The sequence below is a fragment of the Branchiostoma lanceolatum genome, chromosome 9 (assembly GCF_035083965.1).
Source record: "Branchiostoma lanceolatum isolate klBraLanc5 chromosome 9, klBraLanc5.hap2, whole genome shotgun sequence".
In the NCBI taxonomy this organism is placed as follows: Eukaryota; Metazoa; Chordata; class Leptocardii; order Amphioxiformes; family Branchiostomatidae; genus Branchiostoma; species Branchiostoma lanceolatum.
Genome location: NC_089730.1, coordinates 6,847,185 through 6,872,216, shown reverse-complemented (window position 1 = coordinate 6,872,216; position 25,032 = coordinate 6,847,185). Strand labels below are relative to the sequence as shown.

Below are 25,032 nucleotides of genomic sequence, written 5' to 3'. Positions count from 1 at the left end.
TATCAGAATGTTCAAACTTTACATTCAAACGATAGGGCACTTGGCGGGTATTTGAGGAAATTAAATCACTTTACTTTCTCATTCATGGTTAGGGAGTAATAGCTGACCAAAGTTACGCCCCCCACCCCATACTTATAAAGCATTATAGACCAATTCAGTGCTCCGGTCTAAAATTCAATCTCTTTATCAGAATGTTCAAACTTTACATTCAAACGATAGGGCACTTGGCGGGTATTTGAGGAAATGAAATCACTTTACTTTCTCATTCATGGTTAGGGAGTAATAGCTGACCAAAGTTACGCCCCCCACCCCATACTCATAAAGCATTATAGACCAATTCAGTGCTCCGGTCTAAAATTGAATCTCTTTATCAGAATGTTCAAACTTTACATTCAACGATAGGGCACTTGGCGGGTATTTGAGGAAATGAAATCACTTTACTTTCTCATTCATGGTTAGGGAGTAATAGCTGACCAAAGTTACGCCCCCCACCCCATACTTATAAAGCGTCATAGACCAATTCATTGCTCCGGTCTAAAATTCAATCTCTTTATCAGAATGTTCAAACTTTACATTCAAACGATAGGGCACTTGGCGGGTATTTGAGGAAATGAAATCACTTGACTTTCTCATTCATGGTTAGGGAGTAATAGCTGACCAAAGTTACGCCCCCCACCCCATACTTATAAAGTATCATAGACCAATTCAGTGCTCCGGTCTAAAATTCAATCTCTTTATCAGAATGTTCAAACTTTACATTCAAACGATAGGGCACTTGGCGGGTATTTGAGGAAATGCAATCACTTTACTTTCTCATTCATGGTTAGGGAGTAATAGCTGACCAAAGTTACGCCCCCCACCCCATACTTATAAAGCATTATAGACCAATTCAGTGCTCCGGTCTAAAATTCAATGTCTTTATCAGAATGTTCAAACTTTACATTCAAACGATAGGGCACTTGGCGGGTATTTGAGGAAATGAAATCACTTTACTTTCTCATTCATGGTTAGGGAGTAATAGCTGACCAAAGTTACGCCCCCCACCCCATACTTATAAAGCATCATAGACCAATTCAGTGCTCCGGTCTAAAATTCAATCTCTTTATCAGAATGTTCAAACTTTACATTCAAACGATAGGGCACTTGGCGGGTATTTGAGGAAATGAAATCACTTGACTTTCTCATTCATGGTTAGGGAGTAAAAGCTGACCAAAGTTACGCCCCCCACCCCATACTTATAAAGCATTATAGACCAATTCAGTGCTCCGGTCTAAAATTCAATCTCTTTATCAGAATGTTCAAACTTTACATTCAAACGATAGGGCACTTGGCGGGTATTTGAGGAAATGAAATCACTTTACTTTCTCATTCATGGTTAGGGAGTAATAGCTGACCAAAGTTACGCCCCCCACCCCATACTCATAAAGCATTATAGACCAATTCAGTGCTCCGGTCTAAAATTGAATCTCTTTATCAGAATGTTCAAACTTTACATTCAACGATAGGGCACTTGGCGGGTATTTGAGGAAATGAAATCACTTTACTTTCTCATTCATGGTTAGGGAGTAATAGCTGACCAAAGTTACGCCCCCCACCCCATACTTATAAAGCATTATAGACCAATTCAGTGCTCCGGTCTAAAATTCAATCTCTTTATCAGAATGTTCAAACTTTACATTCAAACGATAGGGCACTTGGCGGGTATTTGAGGAAATGCAATCACTTTACTTTCTCATTCATGGTTAGGGAGTAATAGCTGACCAAAGTTACGCCCCCCACCCCATACTTATAAAGCATTATAGACCAATTCAGTGCTCCGGTCTAAAATTCAATCTCTTTATCAGAATGTTCAAACTTTACATTCAACGATAGGGCACTTGGCGGGTATTTGAGGAAATGAAATCACTTTACTTTCTCATTCATGGTTAGGGAGTAATAGCTGACCAAAGTTACGCCCCCCACCCCATACTTATAAAGCATTATAGACCAATTCAGTGCTCCGGTCTAAAATTCAATCTATTTATCAGAATGTTCAAACTTTGCATTCAAACGATAGGGCACTTGGCGGGTATTTGAGGAAATGAAATCACTTGACTTTCTCATTCATGGTTAGGGAGTAATAGCTGACCAAAGTTACGCCCCCCACCCCATACTTATAAAGCATTATAGACCAATTCAGTGCTCCGGTCTAAAATTCAATCTCTTTATCAGAATGTTCAAACTTTGCATTCAAACGATAGGGCACTTGGCGGGTATTTGAGGAAATGAAATCACTTTACTTTCTCATTCATGGTTAGGGAGTAATAGCTGACCAAAGTAACGCCCCCCACCCCATACTTATAAAGCATTATAGACCAATTCAGTGCACTGAATTGGTCTAAAATTCAATCTCTTTATCAGAATGTTCAAACTTTACATTCAAACGATAGGGCACTTGGCGGGTATTTGAGGAAATTAAATCACTTTACTTTCTCATTCATGGTTAGGGAGTAATAGCTGACCAAAGTTACGCCCCCCACCCCATACTTATAAAGCATTATAGACCAATTCAGTGCTCCGGTCTAAAATTCAATCTCTTTATCAGAATGTTCAAACTTTACATTCAAACGATAGGGCACTTGGCGGGTATTTGAGGAAATGAAATCACTTTACTTTCTCATTCATGGTTAGGGAGTAATAGCTGACCAAAGTTACGCCCCCCACCCCATACTCATAAAGCATTATAGACCAATTCAGTGCTCCGGTCTAAAATTGAATCTCTTTATCAGAATGTTCAAACTTTACATTCAACGATAGGGCACTTGGCGGGTATTTGAGGAAATGAAATCACTTTACTTTCTCATTCATGGTTAGGGAGTAATAGCTGACCAAAGTTACGCCCCCCACCCCATACTTATAAAGCGTCATAGACCAATTCATTGCTCCGGTCTAAAATTCAATCTCTTTATCAGAATGTTCAAACTTTACATTCAAACGATAGGGCACTTGGCGGGTATTTGAGGAAATGAAATCACTTGACTTTCTCATTCATGGTTAGGGAGTAATAGCTGACCAAAGTTACGCCCCCCACCCCATACTTATAAAGTATCATAGACCAATTCAGTGCTCCGGTCTAAAATTCAATCTCTTTATCAGAATGTTCAAACTTTACATTCAAACGATAGGGCACTTGGCGGGTATTTGAGGAAATTAAATCACTTTACTTTCTCATTCATGGTTAGGGAGTAATAGCTGACCAAAGTTACGCCCCCCACCCCATACTTATAAAGCATTATAGACCAATTCAGTGCTCCGGTCTAAAATTCAATCTCTTTATCAGAATGTTCAAACTTTACATTCAAACGATAGGGCACTTGGCGGGTATTTGAGGAAATGAAATCACTTTACTTTCTCATTCATGGTTAGGGAGTAATAGCTGACCAAAGTTACGCCCCCCACCCCATACTCATAAAGCATTATAGACCAATTCAGTGCTCCGGTCTAAAATTGAATCTCTTTATCAGAATGTTCAAACTTTACATTCAACGATAGGGCACTTGGCGGGTATTTGAGGAAATGAAATCACTTTACTTTCTCATTCATGGTTAGGGAGTAATAGCTGACCAAAGTTACGCCCCCCACCCCATACTTATAAAGCATTATAGACCAATTCAGTGCTCCGGTCTAAAATTCAATCTCTTTATCAGAATGTTCAAACTTTACATTCAAACGATAGGGCACTTGGCGGGTATTTGAGGAAATGCAATCACTTTACTTTCTCATTCATGGTTAGGGAGTAATAGCTGACCAAAGTTACGCCCCCCACCCCAAACTTATAAAGCATTATAGACCAATTCAGTGCTCCGGTCTAAAATTCAATCTCTTTATCAGAATGTTCAAACTTTACATTCAACGATAGGGCACTTGGCGGGTATTTGAGGAAATGAAATCACTTTACTTTCTCATTCATGGTTAGGGAGTAATAGCTGACCAAAGTTACGCCCCCCACCCCATACTTATAAAGCATTATAGACCAATTCAGTGCTCCGGTCTAAAATTCAATCTATTTATCAGAATGTTCAAACTTTGCATTCAAACGATAGGGCACTTGGCGGGTATTTGAGGAAATGAAATCACTTGACTTTCTCATTCATGGTTAGGGAGTAATAGCTGACCAAAGTTACGCCCCCCACCCCATACTTATAAAGCATTATAGACCAATTCAGTGCTCCGGTCTAAAATTCAATCTCTTTATCAGAATGTTCAAACTTTGCATTCAAACGATAGGGCACTTGGCGGGTATTTGAGGAAATGAAATCACTTTACTTTCTCATTCATGGTTAGGGAGTAATAGCTGACCAAAGTAACGCCCCCCACCCCATACTTATAAAGCATTATAGACCAATTCAGTGCACTGAATTGGTCTAAAATTCAATCTCTTTATCAGAATGTTCAAACTTTACATTCAAACGATAGGGCACTTGGCGGGTATTTGAGGAAATGAAATCACTTTACTTTCTCATTCATGGTTAGGGAGTAATAGCTGACCAAAGTTACGCCCCCCACCCCATACTTATAAAGCATTATAGACCAATTCAGTGCTCCGGTCTAAAATTCAATCTCTTTATCAGAATGTTCAAACTTTACATTCAAACGATAGGGCACTTGGCGGGTATTTGAGGAAATGAAATCACTTTACTTTCTCATTCATGGTTAGGGAGTAATAGCTGACCAAAGTTACGCCCCCCACCCCATACTCATAAAGCATTATAGACCAATTCAGTGCTCCGGTCTAAAATTGAATCTCTTTATCAGAATGTTCAAACTTTACATTCAACGATAGGGCACTTGGCGGGTATTTGAGGAAATGAAATCACTTTACTTTCTCATTCATGGTTAGGGAGTAATAGCTGACCAAAGTTACGCCCCCCACCCCATACTTATAAAGCGTCATAGACCAATTCATTGCTCCGGTCTAAAATTCAATCTCTTTATCAGAATGTTCAAACTTTACATTCAAACGATAGGGCACTTGGCGGGTATTTGAGGAAATGAAATCACTTGACTTTCTCATTCATGGTTAGGGAGTAATAGCTGACCAAAGTTACGCCCCCCACCCCATACTTATAAAGTATCATAGACCAATTCAGTGCTCCGGTCTAAAATTCAATCTCTTTATCAGAATGTTCAAACTTTACATTCAAACGATAGGGCACTTGGCGGGTATTTGAGGAAATGCAATCACTTTACTTTCTCATTCATGGTTAGGGAGTAATAGCTGACCAAAGTTACGCCCCCCACCCCATACTTATAAAGCATTATAGACCAATTCAGTGCTCCGGTCTAAAATTCAATGTCTTTATCAGAATGTTCAAACTTTACATTCAAACGATAGGGCACTTGGCGGGTATTTGAGGAAATGAAATCACTTTACTTTCTCATTCATGGTTAGGGAGTAATAGCTGACCAAAGTTACGCCCCCCACCCCATACTTATAAAGCATCATAGACCAATTCAGTGCTCCGGTCTAAAATTCAATCTCTTTATCAGAATGTTCAAACTTTACATTCAAACGATAGGGCACTTGGCGGGTATTTGAGGAAATGAAATCACTTGACTTTCTCATTCATGGTTAGGGAGTAAAAGCTGACCAAAGTTACGCCCCCCACCCCATACTTATAAAGCATCATAGACCAATTCAGTGCTCCGGTCTAAAATTCAATCTCTTTATCAGAATGTTCAAACTTTACATTCAAACGATAGGGCACTTGGCGGGTATTTGAGGAAATGAAATCACTTGACTTTCTCATTCATGGTTAGGGAGTAATAGCTGACCAAAGTTACGCCCCCACCCCATACTTATAAAGTATCATAGACCAATTCAGTGCTCCGGTCTAAAATTCAATCTCTTTATCAGAATGTTCAAACTTTACATTCAAACGATAGGGCACTTGGCGGGTATTTGAGGAAATGCAATCACTTTACTTTCTCATTCATGGTTAGGGAGTAATAGCTGACCAAAGTTACGCCCCCCACCCCATACTTATAAAGCATTATAGACCAATTCAGTGCTCCGGTCTAAAATTCAATCTCTTTATCAGAATGTTCAAACTTTACATTCAACGATAGGGCACTTGGCGGGTATTTGAGGAAATGAAATCACTTTACTTTCTCATTCATGGTTAGGGAGTAATAGCTGACCAAAGTTACGCCCCCACCCCATACTTATAAAGCATTATAGACCAATTCAGTGCTCCGGTCTAAAATTCAATCTCTTTATCAGAATGTTCAAACTTTACATTCAAACGATAGGGCACTTGGCGGGTATTTGAGGAAATGAAATCACTTGACTTTCTCATTCATGGTTAGGGAGTAATAGCTGACCAAAGTTACGCCCCCCACCCCATACTTATAAAGCATTATAGACCAATTCAGTGCTCCGGTCTAAAATTCAATCTATTTATCAGAATGTTCAAACTTTGCATTCAAACGATAGGGCACTTGGCGGGTATTTGAGGAAATGAAATCACTTTACTTTCTCATTCATGGTTAGGGAGTAATAGCTGACCAAAGTAACGCCCCCCACCCCATACTTATAAAGCATTATAGACCAATTCAGTGCTCCGGTCTAAAATTCAATCTCTTTATCAGAATGTTCAAACTTTGCATTCAAACGATAGGGCACTTGGCGGGTATTTGAGGAAATGAAATCACTTTACTTTCTCATTCATGGTTAGGGAGTAATAGCTGACCAAAGTAACGCCCCCCACCCCATACTTATAAAGCATTATAGACCAATTCAGTGCACTGAATTGGTCTAAAATTCAATCTCTTTATCAGAATGTTCGAACTTTACATTCAAACGATAGGGCACTTGGCGGGTATTTGAGGAAATTAAATCACTTTACTTTCTCATTCATGGTTAGGGAGTAATAGCTGACCAAAGTTACGCCCCCCACCCCATACTTATAAAGCATTATAGACCAATTCAGTGCTCCGGTCTAAAATTCAATCTCTTTATCAGAATGTTCAAACTTTACATTCAAACGATAGGGCACTTGGCGGGTATTTGAGGAAATGAAATCACTTTACTTTCTCATTCATGGTTAGGGAGTAATAGCTGACCAAAGTTACGCCCCCCACCCCATACTCATAAAGCATTATAGACCAATTCAGTGCTCCGGTCTAAAATTGAATCTCTTTATCAGAATGTTCAAACTTTACATTCAACGATAGGGCACTTGGCGGGTATTTGAGGAAATGAAATCACTTGACTTTCTCATTCATGGTTAGGGAGTAATAGCTGACCAAAGTTACGCCCCCCACCCCATACTTATAAAGTATCATAGACCAATTCAGTGCTCCGGTCTAAAATTCAATCTCTTTATCAGAATGTTCAAACTTTACATTCAAACGATAGGGCACTTGGCGGGTATTTGAGGAAATGCAATCACTTTACTTTCTCATTCATGGTTAGGGAGTAATAGCTGACCAAAGTTACGCCCCCCACCCCATACTTATAAAGCATTATAGACCAATTCAGTGCTCCGGTCTAAAATTCAATGTCTTTATCAGAATGTTCAAACTTTACATTCAAACGATAGGGCACTTGGCGGGTATTTGAGGAAATGAAATCACTTTACTTTCTCATTCATGGTTAGGGAGTAATAGCTGACCAAAGTTACGCCCCCCATCCCATACTTATAAAGCATCATAGACCAATTCAGTGCTCCGGTCTAAAATTCAATCTCTTTATCAGAATGTTCAAACTTTACATTCAAACGATAGGGCACTTGGCGGGTATTTGAGGAAATGAAATCACTTGACTTTCTCATTCATGGTTAGGGAGTAAAAGCTGACCAAAGTTACGCCCCCCACCCCATACTTATAAAGCATCATAGACCAATTCAGTGCTCCGGTCTAAAATTCAATCTCTTTATCAGAATGTTCAAACTTTACATTCAAACGATAGGGCACTTGGCGGGTATTTGAGGAAATGAAATCACTTGACTTTCTCATTCATGGTTAGGGAGTAATAGCTGACCAAAGTTACGCCCCCCACCCCATACTTATAAAGTATCATAGACCAATTCAGTGCTCCGGTCTAAAATTCAATCTCTTTATCAGAATGTTCAAACTTTACATTCAAACGATAGGGCACTTGGCGGGTATTTGAGGAAATGCAATCACTTTACTTTCTCATTCATGGTTAGGGAGTAATAGCTGACCAAAGTTACGCCCCCCACCCCATACTTATAAAGCATTATAGACCAATTCAGTGCTCCGGTCTAAAATTCAATCTCTTTATCAGAATGTTCAAACTTTACATTCAACGATAGGGCACTTGGCGGGTATTTGAGGAAATGAAATCACTTTACTTTCTCATTCATGGTTAGGGAGTAATAGCTGACCAAAGTTACGCCCCCCACCCCATACTTATAAAGCATTATAGACCAATTCAGTGCTCCGGTCTAAAATTCAATCTCTTTATCAGAATGTTCAAACTTTACATTCAAACGATAGGGCACTTGGCGGGTATTTGAGGAAATGAAATCACTTGACTTTCTCATTCATGGTTAGGGAGTAATAGCTGACCAAAGTTACGCCCCCCACCCCATACTTATAAAGCATCATAGACCAATTAATTGCTCCGGTCTAAAATTCAATCTCTTTATCAGAATGTTCAAACTTTGCATTCAAACGATAGGGCACTTGGCGGGTATTTGAGGAAATGAAATCACTTTACTTTCTCATTCATGGTTAGGGAGTAATAGCTGACCAAAGTTACGCCCCCCACCCCATACTTATAAAGCATTATAGACCAATTCAGTGCTCCGGTCTAAAATTCAATCTCTTTATCAGAATGTTCATACTTTACATTCAAACGATAGGGCACTTGGCGGGTATTTGAGGAAATGCAATCACTTTACTTTCTCATTCATGGTTAGGGAGTAATAGCTGACCAAAGTTACGCCCCCCACCCCATACTTATAAAGCATTATAGACCAATTCAGTGCTCCGGTCTAAAATTCAATCTCTTTATCAGAATGTTCAAACTTTACATTCAACGATAGGGCACTTGGCGGGTATTTGAGGAAATGAAATCACTTTACTTTCTCATTCATGGTTAGGGAGTAATAGCTGACCAAAGTTACGCCCCCCACCCCATACTTATAAAGCATTATAGACCAATTCAGTGCTCCGGTCTAAAATTCAATCTCTTTATCAGAATGTTCAAACTTTGCATTCAAACGATAGGGCACTTGGCGGGTATTTGAGGAAATGAAATCACTTTACTTTCTCATTCATGGTTAGGGAGTAATAGCTGACCAAAGTAACGCCCCCCACCCCATACTTATAAAGCATTATAGACCAATTCAGTGCACTGAATTGGTCTAAAATTCAATCTCTTTATCAGAATGTTCAAACTTTACATTCAAACGATAGGGCACTTGGCGGGTATTTGAGGAAATTAAATCACTTTACTTTCTCATTCATGGTTAGGGAGTAATAGCTGACCAAAGTTACGCCCCCCACCCCATACTTATAAAGCATTATAGACCAATTCAGTGCTCCGGTCTAAAATTCAATCTCTTTATCAGAATGTTCAAACTTTACATTCAAACGATTGGGCACTTGGCGGGTATTTGAGGAAATGAAATCACTTTACTTTCTCATTCATGGTTAGGGAGTAATAGCTGACCAAAGTTACGCCCCCCACCCCATACTCATAAAGCATTATAGACCAATTCAGTGCTCCGGTCTAAAATTGAATCTCTTTATCAGAATGTTCAAACTTTACATTCAACGATAGGGCACTTGGCGGGTATTTGAGGAAATGAAATCACTTGACTTTCTCATTCATGGTTAGGGAGTAATAGCTGACCAAAGTTACGCCCCCCACCCCATACTTATAAAGTATCATAGACCAATTCAGTGCTCCGGTCTAAAATTCAATCTCTTTATCAGAATGTTCAAACTTTACATTCAAACGATAGGGCACTTGGCGGGTATTTGAGGAAATGCAATCACTTTACTTTCTCATTCATGGTTAGGGAGTAATAGCTGACCAAAGTTACGCCCCCCACCCCATACTTATAAAGCATCATAGACCAATTCAGTGCTCCGGTCTAAAATTCAATCTCTTTATCAGAATGTTCAAACTTTACATTCAAACGATAGGGCACTTGGCGGGTATTTGAGGAAATGAAATCACTTTACTTTCTCATTCATGGTTAGGGAGTAAAAGCTGACCAAAGTTACGCCCCCCACCCCATACTTATAAAGCATCATAGACCAATTCAGTGCTCCGGTCTAAAATTCAATCTCTTTATCAGAATGTTCAAACTTTACATTCAAACGATAGGGCACTTGGCGGGTATTTGAGGAAATGAAATCACTTGACTTTCTCATTCATGGTTAGGGAGTAATAGCTGACCAAAGTTACGCCCCCCACCCCATACTTATAAAGTATCATAGACCAATTCAGTGCTCCGGTCTAAAATTCAATCTCTTTATCAGAATGTTCAAACTTTACATTCAAACGATAGGGCACTTGGCGGGTATTTGAGGAAATGCAATCACTTTACTTTCTCATTCATGGTTAGGGAGTAATAGCTGACCAAAGTTACGCCCCCCACCCCATACTTATAAAGCATTATAGACCAATTCAGTGCTCCGGTCTAAAATTCAATCTCTTTATCAGAATGTTCAAACTTTACATTCAACGATAGGGCACTTGGCGGGTATTTGAGGAAATGAAATCACTTTACTTTCTCATTCATGGTTAGGGAGTAATAGCTGACCAAAGTTACGCCCCCACCCCATACTTATAAAGCATTATAGACCAATTCAGTGCTCCGGTCTAAAATTCAATCTCTTTATCAGAATGTTCAAACTTTACATTCAAACGATAGGGCACTTGGCGGGTATTTGAGGAAATGAAATCACTTGACTTTCTCATTCATGGTTAGGGAGTAATAGCTGACCAAAGTTACGCCCCCCACCCCATACTTATAAAGCATTATAGACCAATTCAGTGCTCCGGTCTAAAATTCAATCTATTTATCAGAATGTTCAAACTTTGCATTCAAACGATAGGGCACTTGGCGGGTATTTGAGGAAATGAAATCACTTGACTTTCTCATTCATGGTTAGGGAGTAATAGCTGACCAAAGTTACGCCCCCCACCCCATACTTATAAAGCATTATAGACCAATTCAGTGCTCCGGTCTAAAATTCAATCTCTTTATCAGAATGTTCAAACTTTGCATTCAAACGATAGGGCACTTGGCGGGTATTTGAGGAAATGAAATCACTTTACTTTCTCATTCATGGTTAGGGAGTAATAGCTGACCAAAGTAACGCCCCCCACCCCATACTTATAAAGCATTATAGACCAATTCAGTGCACTGAATTGGTCTAAAATTCAATCTCTTTATCAGAATGTTCAAACTTTACATTCAAACGATAGGGCACTTGGCGGGTATTTGAGGAAATTAAATCACTTTACTTTCTCATTCATGGTTAGGGAGTAATAGCTGACCAAAGTTACGCCCCCCACCCCATACTTATAAAGCATTATAGACCAATTCAGTGCTCCGGTCTAAAATTCAATCTCTTTATCAGAATGTTCAAACTTTACATTCAAACGATAGGGCACTTGGCGGGTATTTGAGGAAATGAAATCACTTTACTTTCTCATTCATGGTTAGGGAGTAATAGCTGACCAAAGTTACGCCCCCCACCCCATACTCATAAAGCATTATAGACCAATTCAGTGCTCCGGTCTAAAATTGAATCTCTTTATCAGAATGTTCAAACTTTACATTCAACGATAGGGCACTTGGCGGGTATTTGAGGAAATGAAATCACTTGACTTTCTCATTCATGGTTAGGGAGTAATAGCTGACCAAAGTTACGCCCCCCACCCCATACTTATAAAGTATCATAGACCAATTCAGTGCTCCGGTCTAAAATTCAATCTCTTTATCAGAATGTTCAAACTTTACATTCAAACGATAGGGCACTTGGCGGGTATTTGAGGAAATGCAATCACTTTACTTTCTCATTCATGGTTAGGGAGTAATAGCTGACCAAAGTTACGCCCCCCACCCCATACTTATAAAGCATTATAGACCAATTCAGTGCTCCGGTCTAAAATTCAATGTCTTTATCAGAATGTTCAAACTTTACATTCAAACGATAGGGCACTTGGCGGGTATTTGAGGAAATGAAATCACTTTACTTTCTCATTCATGGTTAGGGAGTAATAGCTGACCAAAGTTACGCCCCCCACCCCATACTTATAAAGCATCATAGACCAATTCAGTGCTCCGGTCTAAAATTCAATCTCTTTATCAGAATGTTCAAACTTTACATTCAAACGATAGGGCACTTGGCGGGTATTTGAGGAAATGAAATCACTTGACTTTCTCATTCATGGTTAGGGAGTAAAAGCTGACCAAAGTTACGCCCCCCACCCCATACTTATAAAGCATCATAGACCAATTCAGTGCTCCGGTCTAAAATTCAATCTCTTTATCAGAATGTTCAAACTTTACATTCAAACGATAGGGCACTTGGCGGGTATTTGAGGAAATGAAATCACTTGACTTTCTCATTCATGGTTAGGGAGTAATAGCTGACCAAAGTTACGCCCCCCACCCCATACTTATAAAGTATCATAGACCAATTCAGTGCTCCGGTCTAAAATTCAATCTCTTTATCAGAATGTTCAAACTTTACATTCAAACGATAGGGCACTTGGCGGGTATTTGAGGAAATGCAATCACTTTACTTTCTCATTCATGGTTAGGGAGTAATAGCTGACCAAAGTTACGCCCCCCACCCCATACTTATAAAGCATTATAGACCAATTCAGTGCTCCGGTCTAAAATTCAATCTCTTTATCAGAATGTTCAAACTTTACATTCAACGATAGGGCACTTGGCGGGTATTTGAGGAAATGAAATCACTTTACTTTCTCATTCATGGTTAGGGAGTAATAGCTGACCAAAGTTACGCCCCCCACCCCATACTTATAAAGCATTATAGACCAATTCAGTGCTCCGGTCTAAAATTCAATCTCTTTATCAGAATGTTCAAACTTTACATTCAAACGATAGGGCACTTGGCGGGTATTTGAGGAAATGAAATCACTTGACTTTCTCATTCATGGTTAGGGAGTAATAGCTGACCAAAGTTACGCCCCCCACCCCATACTTATAAAGCATCATAGACCAATTAATTGCTCCGGTCTAAAATTCAATCTCTTTATCAGAATGTTCAAACTTTGCATTCAAACGATAGGGCACTTGGCGGGTATTTGAGGAAATGAAATCACTTTACTTTCTCATTCATGGTTAGGGAGTAATAGCTGACCAAAGTTACGCCCCCCACCCCATACTTATAAAGCATTATAGACCAATTCAGTGCTCCGGTCTAAAATTCAATCTCTTTATCAGAATGTTCAAACTTTACATTCAAACGATAGGGCACTTGGCGGGTATTTGAGGAAATGCAATCACTTTACTTTCTCATTCATGGTTAGGGAGTAATAGCTGACCAAAGTTACGCCCCCCACCCCATACTTATAAAGCATTATAGACCAATTCAGTGCTCCGGTCTAAAATTCAATCTCTTTATCAGAATGTTCAAACTTTACATTCAACGATAGGGCACTTGGCGGGTATTTGAGGAAATGAAATCACTTTACTTTCTCATTCATGGTTAGGGAGTAATAGCTGACCAAAGTTACGCCCCCCACCCCATACTTATAAAGCATTATAGACCAATTCAGTGCTCCGGTCTAAAATTCAATCTCTTTATCAGAATGTTCAAACTTTGCATTCAAACGATAGGGCACTTGGCGGGTATTTGAGGAAATGAAATCACTTTACTTTCTCATTCATGGTTAGGGAGTAATAGCTGACCAAAGTTACGCCCCCCACCCCATACTTATTAAGCATTATAGACAAATTCAGTGCTCCGGTCTAAAATTCAATCTCTTTATCAGAATGTTCAAACTTTGCATTCAAACGATAGGGCACTTGGCGGGTATTTGAGGAAATGAAATCACTTTACTTTCTCATTCATGGTTAGGGAGTAATAGCTGACCAAAGTTACGCCCCCCACCCCATACTTATAAAGCATTATAGACCAATTCAGTGCTCCGGTCTAAAATTTAATCTCTTTATCAGAATGTTCAAACTTTACATTCAAACGATAGGGCACTTGGCGGGTATTTGAGGAAATGAAATCACTTTACTTTTTCATTCATGGTTAGGGAGTAATAGCTGACCAAAGTTACGCCCCCCACCCCATACTTATAAAGCATCATAGACCAATTCATTGCTCCGGTCTAAAATTCAATCTCTTTATCAGAATGTTCAAACTTTACATTCAAACGATAGGGCACTTGGCGGGTATTTGAGGAAATGAAATCACTTTACTTTCTCATTCATGGTTAGGGAGTAATAGCTGACCAAAGTTACGCCCCCCACCCCATACTTATAAAGCATTATAGACCAATTCAGTGCTCCGGTCTAAAATTCAATCTCTTTATCAGAATGTTCAAACTTTACATTCAAACGATAGGGCACTTGGCGGGTATTTGAGGAAATGCAATCACTTTACTTTCTCATTCATGGTTAGGGAGTAATAGCTGACCAAAGTTACGCCCCCCACCCCATACTTATAAAGCATTATAGACCAATTCAGTGCTCCGGTCTAAAATTCAATCTCTTTATCAGAATGTTCAAACTTTACATTCAACGATAGGGCACTTGGCGGGTATTTGAGGAAATGAAATCACTTTACTTTCTCATTCATGGTTAGGGAGTAATAGCTGACCAAAGTTACGCCCCCCACCCCATACTTATAAAGCATCATAGACCAATTCAGTGCTCTGGTCTAAAATTCAATGTCTTTATCAGAATGTTCAAACTTTGCATTCAAACGATAGGGCACTTGGCGGGTATTTGAGGAAATGAAATCACTTTACTTTCTCATTCATGGTTAGGGAGTAATAGCTGACCAAAGCTACGCCCCCCACCCCATACTTATAAAGTATCATAGACCAATTCAGTGCTCCGGTCTAAAATTCAATCTCTTTATCAGAATTTCAAACTTTGCATTCAAACGATAGGGCACTTGGCGGGTATTTGAGGAAATGAAATCACTTGACTTTCTCATTCATGGTTAGGGAGTAATAGCTGACCAAAGTTACGCCCCCCACCCAATACTTATAAAGCATTATAGACCAATTCAGTGCTCCGGTCTAAAATTCAATCTCTTTATCAGAATGTTCAAACTTTACATTCAAACGATAGGGCACTTGGCGGGTATTTGAGGAAATGAAATCACTTTACTTTCTCATTCATGGTTAGGGAGTAATAGCTGACCAAAGTTACGCCCCCCACCCCATACTTATAAAGCATTATAGACCAATTCAGTGCTCCGGTCTAAAATTCAATCTCTTTATCAGAATGTTCAAACTTTACATTCAACGATAGGGCACTTGGCGGGTATTTGAGGAAATGAAATCACTTTACTTTCTCATTCATGGTTAGGGAGTAATAGCTGACCAAAGTTACGCCCCCCACCCCATACTTATAAAGCATCATAGACCAATTCAGTGCTCCGGTCTAAAATTCAATGTCTTTATCAGAATGTTCAAACTTTGCATTCAAACGATAGGGCACTTGGCGGGTATTTGAGGAAATGCAATCACTTTACTTTCTCGTTCATGGTTAGGGAGTAATAGCTGACCAAAGTTACGCCCCCCACCCCATACTTATAAAGCATTATAGACCAATTCAGTGCTCCGGGCTCAAATTCAATCTCTTTATCAGAATGTTCAAACTTTACATTCAAACGATAGGGCACTTGGCGGGTATTTGAGGAAATGAAATCACTTTACTTTCTCATTCATGGTTAGGGAGTAATAGCTGACCAAAGTTACGCCCCCCACCCCATACTTATCAAGCATTATAGACCAATTCAGTGCTCCGGTCTAAAATTCAATCTCTTTATCAGAATGTTCAAACTTTGCATTCAAACGATAGGGCACTTGGCGGGTATTTGAGGAAATGAAATCACTTTACTTTCTCATTCATGGTTAGGGAGTAATAGCTGACCAAAGTTACGCCCCCCACCCCATACTTATAAAGCATTATAGACCAATTCAGTGCTCCGGTCTAAAATTCAATCTCTTTATCAGAATTTCAAACTTTACATTCAAACGATAGGGCACTTGGCGGGTATTTGAGGAAATGAAATCACTTTACTTTCTCATTCATGGTTAGGGAGTAATAGCTGACCAAAGTTACGCCCCCCACCCAATACTTATAAAGCATCATAGACCAATTCATTGCTCCGGTCTAAAATTCAATCTCTTTATCAGAATGTTCAAACTTTACATTCAAACGATAGGGCACTTGGCGGGTATTTGAGGAAATGAAATCACTTTACTTTCTCATTCATGGTTAGGGAGTAATAGCTGACCAAAGTTACGCCCCCCACCCCATACTTATAAAGCATCATAGACCAATTCAGTGCTCCGGTCTAAAATTCAATCTCTTTATCAGAATGTTCAAACTTTACATTCAAACGATAGGGCACTTGGCGGGTATTTGAGGAAATGCAATCACTTTACTTTCTCGTTCATGGTTAGGGAGTAATAGCTGACCAAAGTTACGCCCCCCACCCCATACTTATAAAGCATCATAGACCAATTCAGTGCTCCGGTCTAAAATTCAATGTCTTTATCAGAATGTTCAAACTTTGCATTCAAACGATAGGGCACTTGGCGGGTATTTGAGGAAATGAAATCACTTTACTTTCTCATTCATGGTTAGGGAGTAATAGCTGACCAAAGTTACGCCCCCCACCCCATACTTATAAAGCATTATAGACCAATTCAGTGCTCCGGTCTAAAATTCAATCTCTTTATCAGAATGTTCAAACTTTGCATTCAAACGATAGGGCACTTGGCGGGTATTTGAGGAAATGAAATCACTTGACTTTCTCATTCATGGTTAGGGAGTAATAGCTGACATAAGTTACGCCCCCCACCCCATACTTATCAAGCATTATAGACCAATTCAGTGCTCCGGTCTAAAATTCAATCTCTTTATCAGAATGTTCAAACTTTGCATTCAAACGATAGGGCACTTGGCGGGTATTTGAGGAAATGAAATCACTTTACTTTCTCATTCATGGTTAGGGAGTAATAGCTGACCAAAGTTACGCCTCCCACCCCATACTTATAAAGCATTATAGACCAATTCAGTGCTCCGGTCTAAAATTCAATCTCTTTATCAGAATGTTCAAACTTTACATTCAAACGATAGGGCACTTGGCGGGTATTTGAGGAAAAGAAATCACTTTACTTTCTAGCTATCTCATTCATGGTTAGGGAGTAATAGCTTACCAAAGTTACGCCCCCCACCCCATACTTATAAAGCATCATAGACCAATTCAGTGCTCCGGTCTAAAATTCAATCTCTTTATCAGAATGTTCAAACTTTACATTCAAACGATAGGGCACTTGGCGGGTATTTGAGGAAATGAAATCACTTTACTTTCTCATTCATGGTTAGGGAGTAATAGCTGACCAAAGTTACGCCCCCCACCCCATACTTATAAAGCATTATAGACCAATTCAGTGCTCCGGTCTAAAATTTAATCTCTTTATCAGAATGTTCAAACTTTACATTCAAACGATAGGGCACTTGGCGGGTATTTGAGGAAATTTACACGACATCGTGACTGAACCGAACCGTCGACAAGGACTTAAGACAACCTTTTCCGACACAAGACAGCAGACATCTGTACAATACATCTATGACTGCCGCAAGAATGCCCTCGACTTGCTCGTCATAGAGGCAGTACATTGCTTATTCCTTGATAAAGACTGGAGCTGATCAGTCGAAAATTTGGAAAAGTCCATTTTCTTGTATTGGAAATCTCAGTTAAACTTTGATACATACTGCTATAATACAACTCTTTATATCAATCAAAAACCCAGTCATTCAATCAGTACTTTCGTGTATTACGTTACCCTTTCTCTTTATGTAGGACAGCGGTGTCCCCGGCTCTGATGGTGCCTCAAAACTGCAGGACTGCACGATGGACTCAAGGTCATCATCGTCGAGGGGCCTGTCCAGAAACTCTGCCATCTTCTTCACCGACGAAGACATTCTCTGCACGATAAAAGGGCAGTGTTGACAGTGATACCTTTCGCCAAAAAAAGATCATTTATTCTTTGTTCGTGGACTTTTTTTATTCTATCTTGTATAGTTAAATCGTTGTAAAGTACCATGGAAATATGAGCTCCGGAGCTGGTGGGCTACGCCGAATGGCGGTTATACCGGCTAGGGTAACGGATTAGGGTCTCTGGTGATGGATTAAAGATTATGCTGATGGATTAAGGGTAAGGATGACGGACTAAGGGCAAGGGTGACGGATTAAGGACTATGGTGTTGGACTAATGGTTATCGCGACGGATTAAGGGCTATGGTGACGGTTTATTTCATTTCAAAAACATTATACAGCGCAAACGACAGCTTTTTCAAAAGAACTTGTTTTTAACCATATCTGTGTCAAACTGCATCCTCCAGTATCGATCTGCTTGCAGATTAACTACATCTAGAAGCGGGCATAGATTTTGACGGAGTTGACAAGGAAGCGATAAACAGGGAAGGTTGCAACACTTCTAAATTCTGCGAAAAGTTTCATCAGGTTGGTAAGTCACTAAATAAAAAGACCATTTTTTTCACAACCAAGAGATTTATTCAACCGATGTTTCGGTGACGTCTACCACCTTCTTCAAGGCAATTCTGACTGGTTCACATAGTAATGCAGCACAGGTGTCACTGCTTATACATGATAATGAGATGCATTCCCAACCGCAAAGTATTTACATATGTACAATCACAGGGGATGTGCATTATTACGTGAACCAGTCAGAATTGCCTTGAAGAAGGTGACAGACGGTCACCGAAACGTCGGTTGAATAAATCTCTTGGTTGTGAAAAAAAGAGTCTTTTTATTCCTTTATTACCTTTTTCAGGTCCTCGTACTTGACGAACAGAAAGTGTGGATCGTCCCTCATCTGCCACCAGCCAAGGGTGTGGTCGTAATAGGACCCTCGAGAAACTTGTCAAAAAGAAGAAGAAGATTAGAATTCAAAACGTTATCATGATCATTTAGTAACAATAAATATATGTCCTCGTGAGAGGAATCAAGAAAACACCATCTTCAGCTAATCTCCATGTAGATCAAGAAGACACCATCTTCAGCTAATCTCCATGTAGATCAAGAAGACACCATCATTAGCTAATCTTCATGTAGATCAAGAAGACACCATCTTCAGCTAATCTCCATGTAGATCAAGAAGACACCATCTTCAGCTAATCTCCATGTAGATCAAGAAGACACCATCTTCAGCTAATCTCCATGTAGATCAAGAAGACACCATCTTCAGCTAATCTCCATGTAGATCAAGAAGACACCATCTTCAGCTAATCTCCATGTAGATCAAGAAGACACCATCTTCAGCTAATCTCCATGTAGATCAAGAAGACACCATCTTCAGCTAATCTCCATGTAGATCAAGAAGACACCATCTTCAGCTAATCTCCATGTAGATCAAGAAGACACCATCTTCAGCTAATCTCCATGTAGATCTAGCGGTGGCAAAGCAGTATCAAAAGGACGAACCAGTATCAGTGGCATTTTGGATACATGGTTGGCCCTTTTGATACTGCCTTGCCATCGATAAATCTGCTTGGAGATTAATCTTCAGCAAGGCAAACCATCTTCTACTCAAAGGAGACGACAGACGGTATAAACTCCCTGGCACATTTGATCAATTGCTGACATCACGAATCCGTAGGATCACATGTTATGATCTAGTTGTCTGGTCACTTGAATTCTAATGAAAACTGGAGCAGAACAATCGAAAATTCGATGCTCTAACTTATAGTTTTGTACGTTTTGTAAGTTTTACTCTATAACTATGTTAACAACCAACACAGATTAACTTTCTTCCTAAATGAATGCCTTATTTTAAACGAACTCTTATAAGCGGTGTATAAGATCTTTGTAGGTTGTTGCAATATTGTATACGCAGACAGGCACAGACATAGAAATCAAAGGAACTCACGTTTTCCTTCCAAGAAATCTGCCTGAAAAGAGTCCCAGGATTCAGGCGTTTTAAAAAAGTTGCTTTTTATGGACCAGTGGTAGAAGGAAACACACACGTCTTTTGGGTTTCTCAGTACAACCAAGACTTTGATCTGAAAGCAATCGGGTGTAAGATTAAAGTGTAGGTGTACCAAGATAATACTACTATCTTTAGTATTGTTTTCTATGTAATGATATTATACTTTTTATTTCATGTACCTATTTGCCATAGCTAGTTGACTTTTGTTTACAATGTTGTATCGCTTCTGTAATGTTACTTTCAAGTATTGTTTTGACTGATTATGATGTTGCGATTTTAATTTTATCTTGACCTTAAGCTTGGTTGTAAAAATTGGTGATGAATCAAGTTCTGAAAAAAAGTGTTCCCCATGAAATAGTGTCGCCCATGCTAAAGTGTCCCCATGCAAAAGTGTCCCCCTTGCAAAAGTCCCCCCATGAAAAAGTGCCCCTATGAAAAAGTGTCCCCCATTAAAAAATTAAAAGATTTAAGTGTACGTTTGTGTAAGTAGTGAGCAAGTATCTACCACAAAAAAAATTATATCAACAAGAACATGAACGGTTTCAATCGCTTGAGAAAGGTTTGTAAAAATAATAACACAACTCATGCATTCAATATTTTAGACTGCTAGAAATTTTATTGGCGTCGTCAAGAAATTATATATATCATGAATCACCCGGTATCCTCATCATCAGTCAAGACAAATAACCTATCAGTCATGCATGTCGCCCTGATAAACTTTAGGTGTTAGCATCTAATTTCTTTTTAAGGCCATGTTGATTTGATTATATGGATGGCATCCGCGCGCGCATCAATTTTCGTCCGTTTTCAACAATAACAAAACAATTTCGGCCATGCTGTAAATTGTAAAAAGCAGCTGCAAAATGATAAAATATATGCTGTAAAATGCAAACAAAAATGATTTGGAAAACGGATACTAATGTTGTAGAATACCAGGGTCAATTTTAAAGTCAGAAAAGACGTTTTGGAAAAAAAAAGAATCTATATTTCGGTGTACCATACTCTGTACGTTTGGTTTTGTTCATCCTTCATGACCACGTAGATTTCATAATGAAGGCAACTTTTTTTCGCCATACTTAATTTGCACGCTCGCATCAGTTTTGGGGTCACCAGAGGATGTTATCCATATTGTCAAATCAACATAGCCTATAAACATAGTAAATAATTCATCACACTGTTTTTTCTATTCGCTGCTATATGTAGCCACCCAATCACGGACAGACAACCGCACCTTCTTACACGGCTGGGCCAATTCTCGCGAGACCAGGTCTCTGCTCAGATAGGTGACCATTAGCCGCGGAGAAGCGACCTCTGACAGTTCTGCTTGGCATGGCAGCCTGTCAGGCCAGGTGAACTCCAGGACGAAGTCGTTGTGTTCGTTGCGCCTTTCTCCCTTTCCGTACATGATTTTGTGCACGATTTGCCTCGTCCAATGTGTGCCTTTGTTCGTGAAAAGAATAATTTCATCCTTGTTACTAATAGTATTAATAATAGTATCATTGTTAATACAGTATTATCACATAGGTAGATGGCGTCGACCAATCAGAAGCCACCATTGCCCACAATAAGTGGTCTGTTATCACGCCATAACACACCACTTATTGACGTCATGTCAGAACACAACCGTTCCATTTTGCAGAGGGGGTATCTTTTTGATGAATCCTTTTCTTAACCTTGTTTAAAAAATCTTTATAACCGTTACATTTTGTAGAGGGGGTACCTATTTGATGAATCTTTTTCTTAACCTTGTTTAAAAAAATCTTTATTGTCTTAGAATTCCTAAAAATTCCTTAGAATACATGAAAAAGGGAAAACAAATTTAAAATTCCCAAAAATGTTCCGCGTGTTCCATTTGCTGTTGGCCAAAGAAACCACGTTCTATCTAAGGTTCCGCGCGTTCCATTTCCAGCTGGCCAAAGAACCTGTGTTCTATTCAGGTTTATCTGAGGTCATGTTGCAGGGAGATTCTTCAATGATAACATTTTCTGACTGACCTGAAACCGACCCTCCTATCCTGTGTGGTTGAAATAAATAAATCAGGCAACAGTTGTACATATTCTTCATTATCTTCTGCTAATAAAGGACAAATGTGAATTCTGAAATGCATTCTTAATAGTATAAGGGATCTATGCGTCAAACAGAAATTGTCTACTCTTATATGCGTCAGTTTGGATAAGCTATATGATGATAACGTTAATGACCCGCCTCTTCCTCGGTGTATATGGTGTCATAACGCCTGGTCATGTGCTATAACCACCTCATAAAACCACCTCGTTCGCTTCGCTCACTCGGTGGTTTTATTCGGTGGTTATAGCACATGGCCAGGCGTTATGACACCATATACACCTCGGGGCGGGTCATTAACCCTTAATTACTCCATATGATTACGCATGAGAAGTACAATGACCAACGTGTATTCAAAGTTCCTTCCCGCGCCAGATGGCGCATAGGGCGGCGCACATCTCCGTTTCAGTAGCCCTTGGGCCACACAACTTTGTGCTAACACTACATTGGGGGGCTAGTCCACTGTTAGTGGTGTGTATTTAACTGCCATAATCATTTCCAGCAGAGAAAGCGGTATGTACCATTTTGGTCTAGGTCTTTGGTATGACTCTGCCGAAGATCGAACTCACGACCTAATCGTTTGCAAGGCGAACACTCTATCCGCTAGGCTGTTGCACCGTTTTGACCAACGACATTATCAAATCTAAAAAGCTCCAGTACAGAGCTTTTCAATAATGTCATTAACATAAATGATTTTCGTTTAAGTTTAATCTTTAAAGTCATCCCTTTCAAACACCACAAGAATGACATACCTGTCTTTGGGAATCCAACTATGACGACATCGCCATCTCTGAACTGGAAGTTCTGCATGGACTCTAGGTTGTCTCTGGTCACCAAACAGAGGAACTGGATGCCTCGCCATTCAGTGTACGGAAGGTCCGGCCCGGGGAATACGTATGGGGGCGTTGCCATCGCTGAGACTAAGGAACAAGCAGATTTGTTATAAGTTCTTTGTTTTTAATTTGCTTCCACCAAAAAGGCTATTTTCCGACGCTAACAGATACCAACATATATAATTTCTTCCCGAACCTACCACCAAAATGAGTAGCATTCCCGTAGTATATATGCATGTACACAAACACACCAACAGAAAAATTAACCAAAGACGTAACCGTCTTAGAGAAGGTGACATTAACGTTACATACTGAAGTTCGGTTGGAGTACCATAGAATACCGATAATCGAACTTGACCTTTGTATTCAGTCAGCACCTAACACATACCAAATATAAGATTAATCAAGTCGTAACTAGAGTTATGCTGTCTATCCGGCCTATTCAGCCACAGACTAACAACACCAACAAGATATATACCCCCCCCCCACACACACACACACATACGAACACAGAGGTGCAAATCAAGTTTGTTTGTTTTTGACAAACAAAGACGGTAAACTTACGATGACCTTGACTCCCAGCCTCCTCAAGGTGAAACGTCTTGTGCATACAGCGGCCACATTCTTGTGATGCTAGCAAACATTGTTAAAGCTTGACTTACCTTTCGAATATGGGCCCCCTGGCTTTGTTACCCTTAGCTTCGGTAGTACTTGTTAACACGTACAGCAGTACTGCAGGGTACTGATGGTAATCAGGTCCTAGCAGACAACGTTCTGACCCTCAGAAATCTTGAGATGGTCGTATTTGTCGTCCAACACAAGTAAAAACGACGGATATGCAAACCGTGGCTAGTGATATACTTAGCCGCGGCTGTGAACGTGACCCAGGCTACGTGCAGGTCAGTAACCTAACCTAACCTAACACTAACAATAGCGACATCTAGCGGTCTTCGTAAAACAGCTTTAGAAGTACATATATAACGATATAAGCGACACTAGCCCATTCTGTTATTGTAAGGGCAGCTGTTTTAGTATCGGAGTACGATAAAATCACATAATTCATACCACGAGTGAAATTTAATAGAAAGTTTTTCTCGGTAATTATTGAGTTAATTTTTCTTACTTGATTGGCTTCAATTTTTCTAGTAAAACCTCGTCAGCAGCATCGTTCCTTCCGTTCTTAGGAACAGAGGGGAGTCGTGCAAACCGCTCCTTGAAGGGTTTGGAGTCAGTTCCGGAAACATTGATGCGCTTTCTAGGTCACGCCTCTTCACTGTACCCTGTTACTGAACACCACACACACGGACACACACACACACACACACACACACACACACACACACACACACGCACGCACGCACACACACCCACACACACATACACACACGTGAAAACAAAGTCAAAGATTCTTGTTCTGGTGCTGAACATCATCCACACACGGGCAAATTTTCTGTCCTAGGTTCTGAACACAAAGAACTCACACCTGGACATAAATTCCTGTCCTTGGTGCTGGATGACATTTACACACAGGCAAACAGTTCCGTCTATGGTGATGAACACCCCCAAACACAAGCAAGCATGCCTGTCCCTGGTGCTGAACACAATCCACACACGAGCAAACACGCCTGTCCTTGGTGCTGAACGCGTATTCGACGTTTTCCTCACTATCATCTTCATCAGAAGAGCATATTCAACAGTATATACGCTGTACTGATTTGATTCTGTGCTCATACCCGCACCGAAATGACAATACCGAACAGTCGAACGGCCCCGAAATCTATATTCGTGAGCGACGCTTTCGAATTCCCATGATGCCCCGCGTTCGATCCATCCGTTACCAGTTTGAGTAACGTTACATGCGGTAAATGTTCTTGCTGCGCGGTCTTATCTTGTATTTGAATATTCTATTATCCCTTCTACTTTGTA

At 39.9% G+C, this 25,032-nt stretch overlaps 1 protein-coding gene across 2 annotated transcripts in view; it reads right to left on the bottom strand.

Moving 5' to 3' along the window:
• LOC136441311 (sulfotransferase 6B1-like) overlaps positions 1-24,023 on the bottom strand; it is a 59,270-nt gene extending 35,247 nt beyond the window's left edge. Inside the window, exons 1-6 of one of the 2 annotated variants that reach the window (XM_066437524.1) lie at positions 23,769-24,023; positions 23,026-23,193; positions 21,441-21,649; positions 20,150-20,282; positions 19,046-19,140; positions 18,044-18,185 (exon numbers count right to left, since the gene is read on the bottom strand). In XM_066437524.1, the coding sequence (XP_066293621.1) occupies positions 18,044-18,185; positions 19,046-19,140; positions 20,150-20,282; positions 21,441-21,649; positions 23,026-23,185 (739 nt within the window). In that variant the 5' untranslated portion in view covers positions 23,186-23,193; positions 23,769-24,023. The remainder of the gene's footprint in view (positions 1-18,043; positions 18,186-19,045; positions 19,141-20,149; positions 20,283-21,440; positions 21,650-23,025; positions 23,194-23,768) is intronic. The other variant, XM_066437526.1, reaches the window with a different exon arrangement.
• Positions 24,024-25,032: the final 1,009 nt, after the last annotated feature.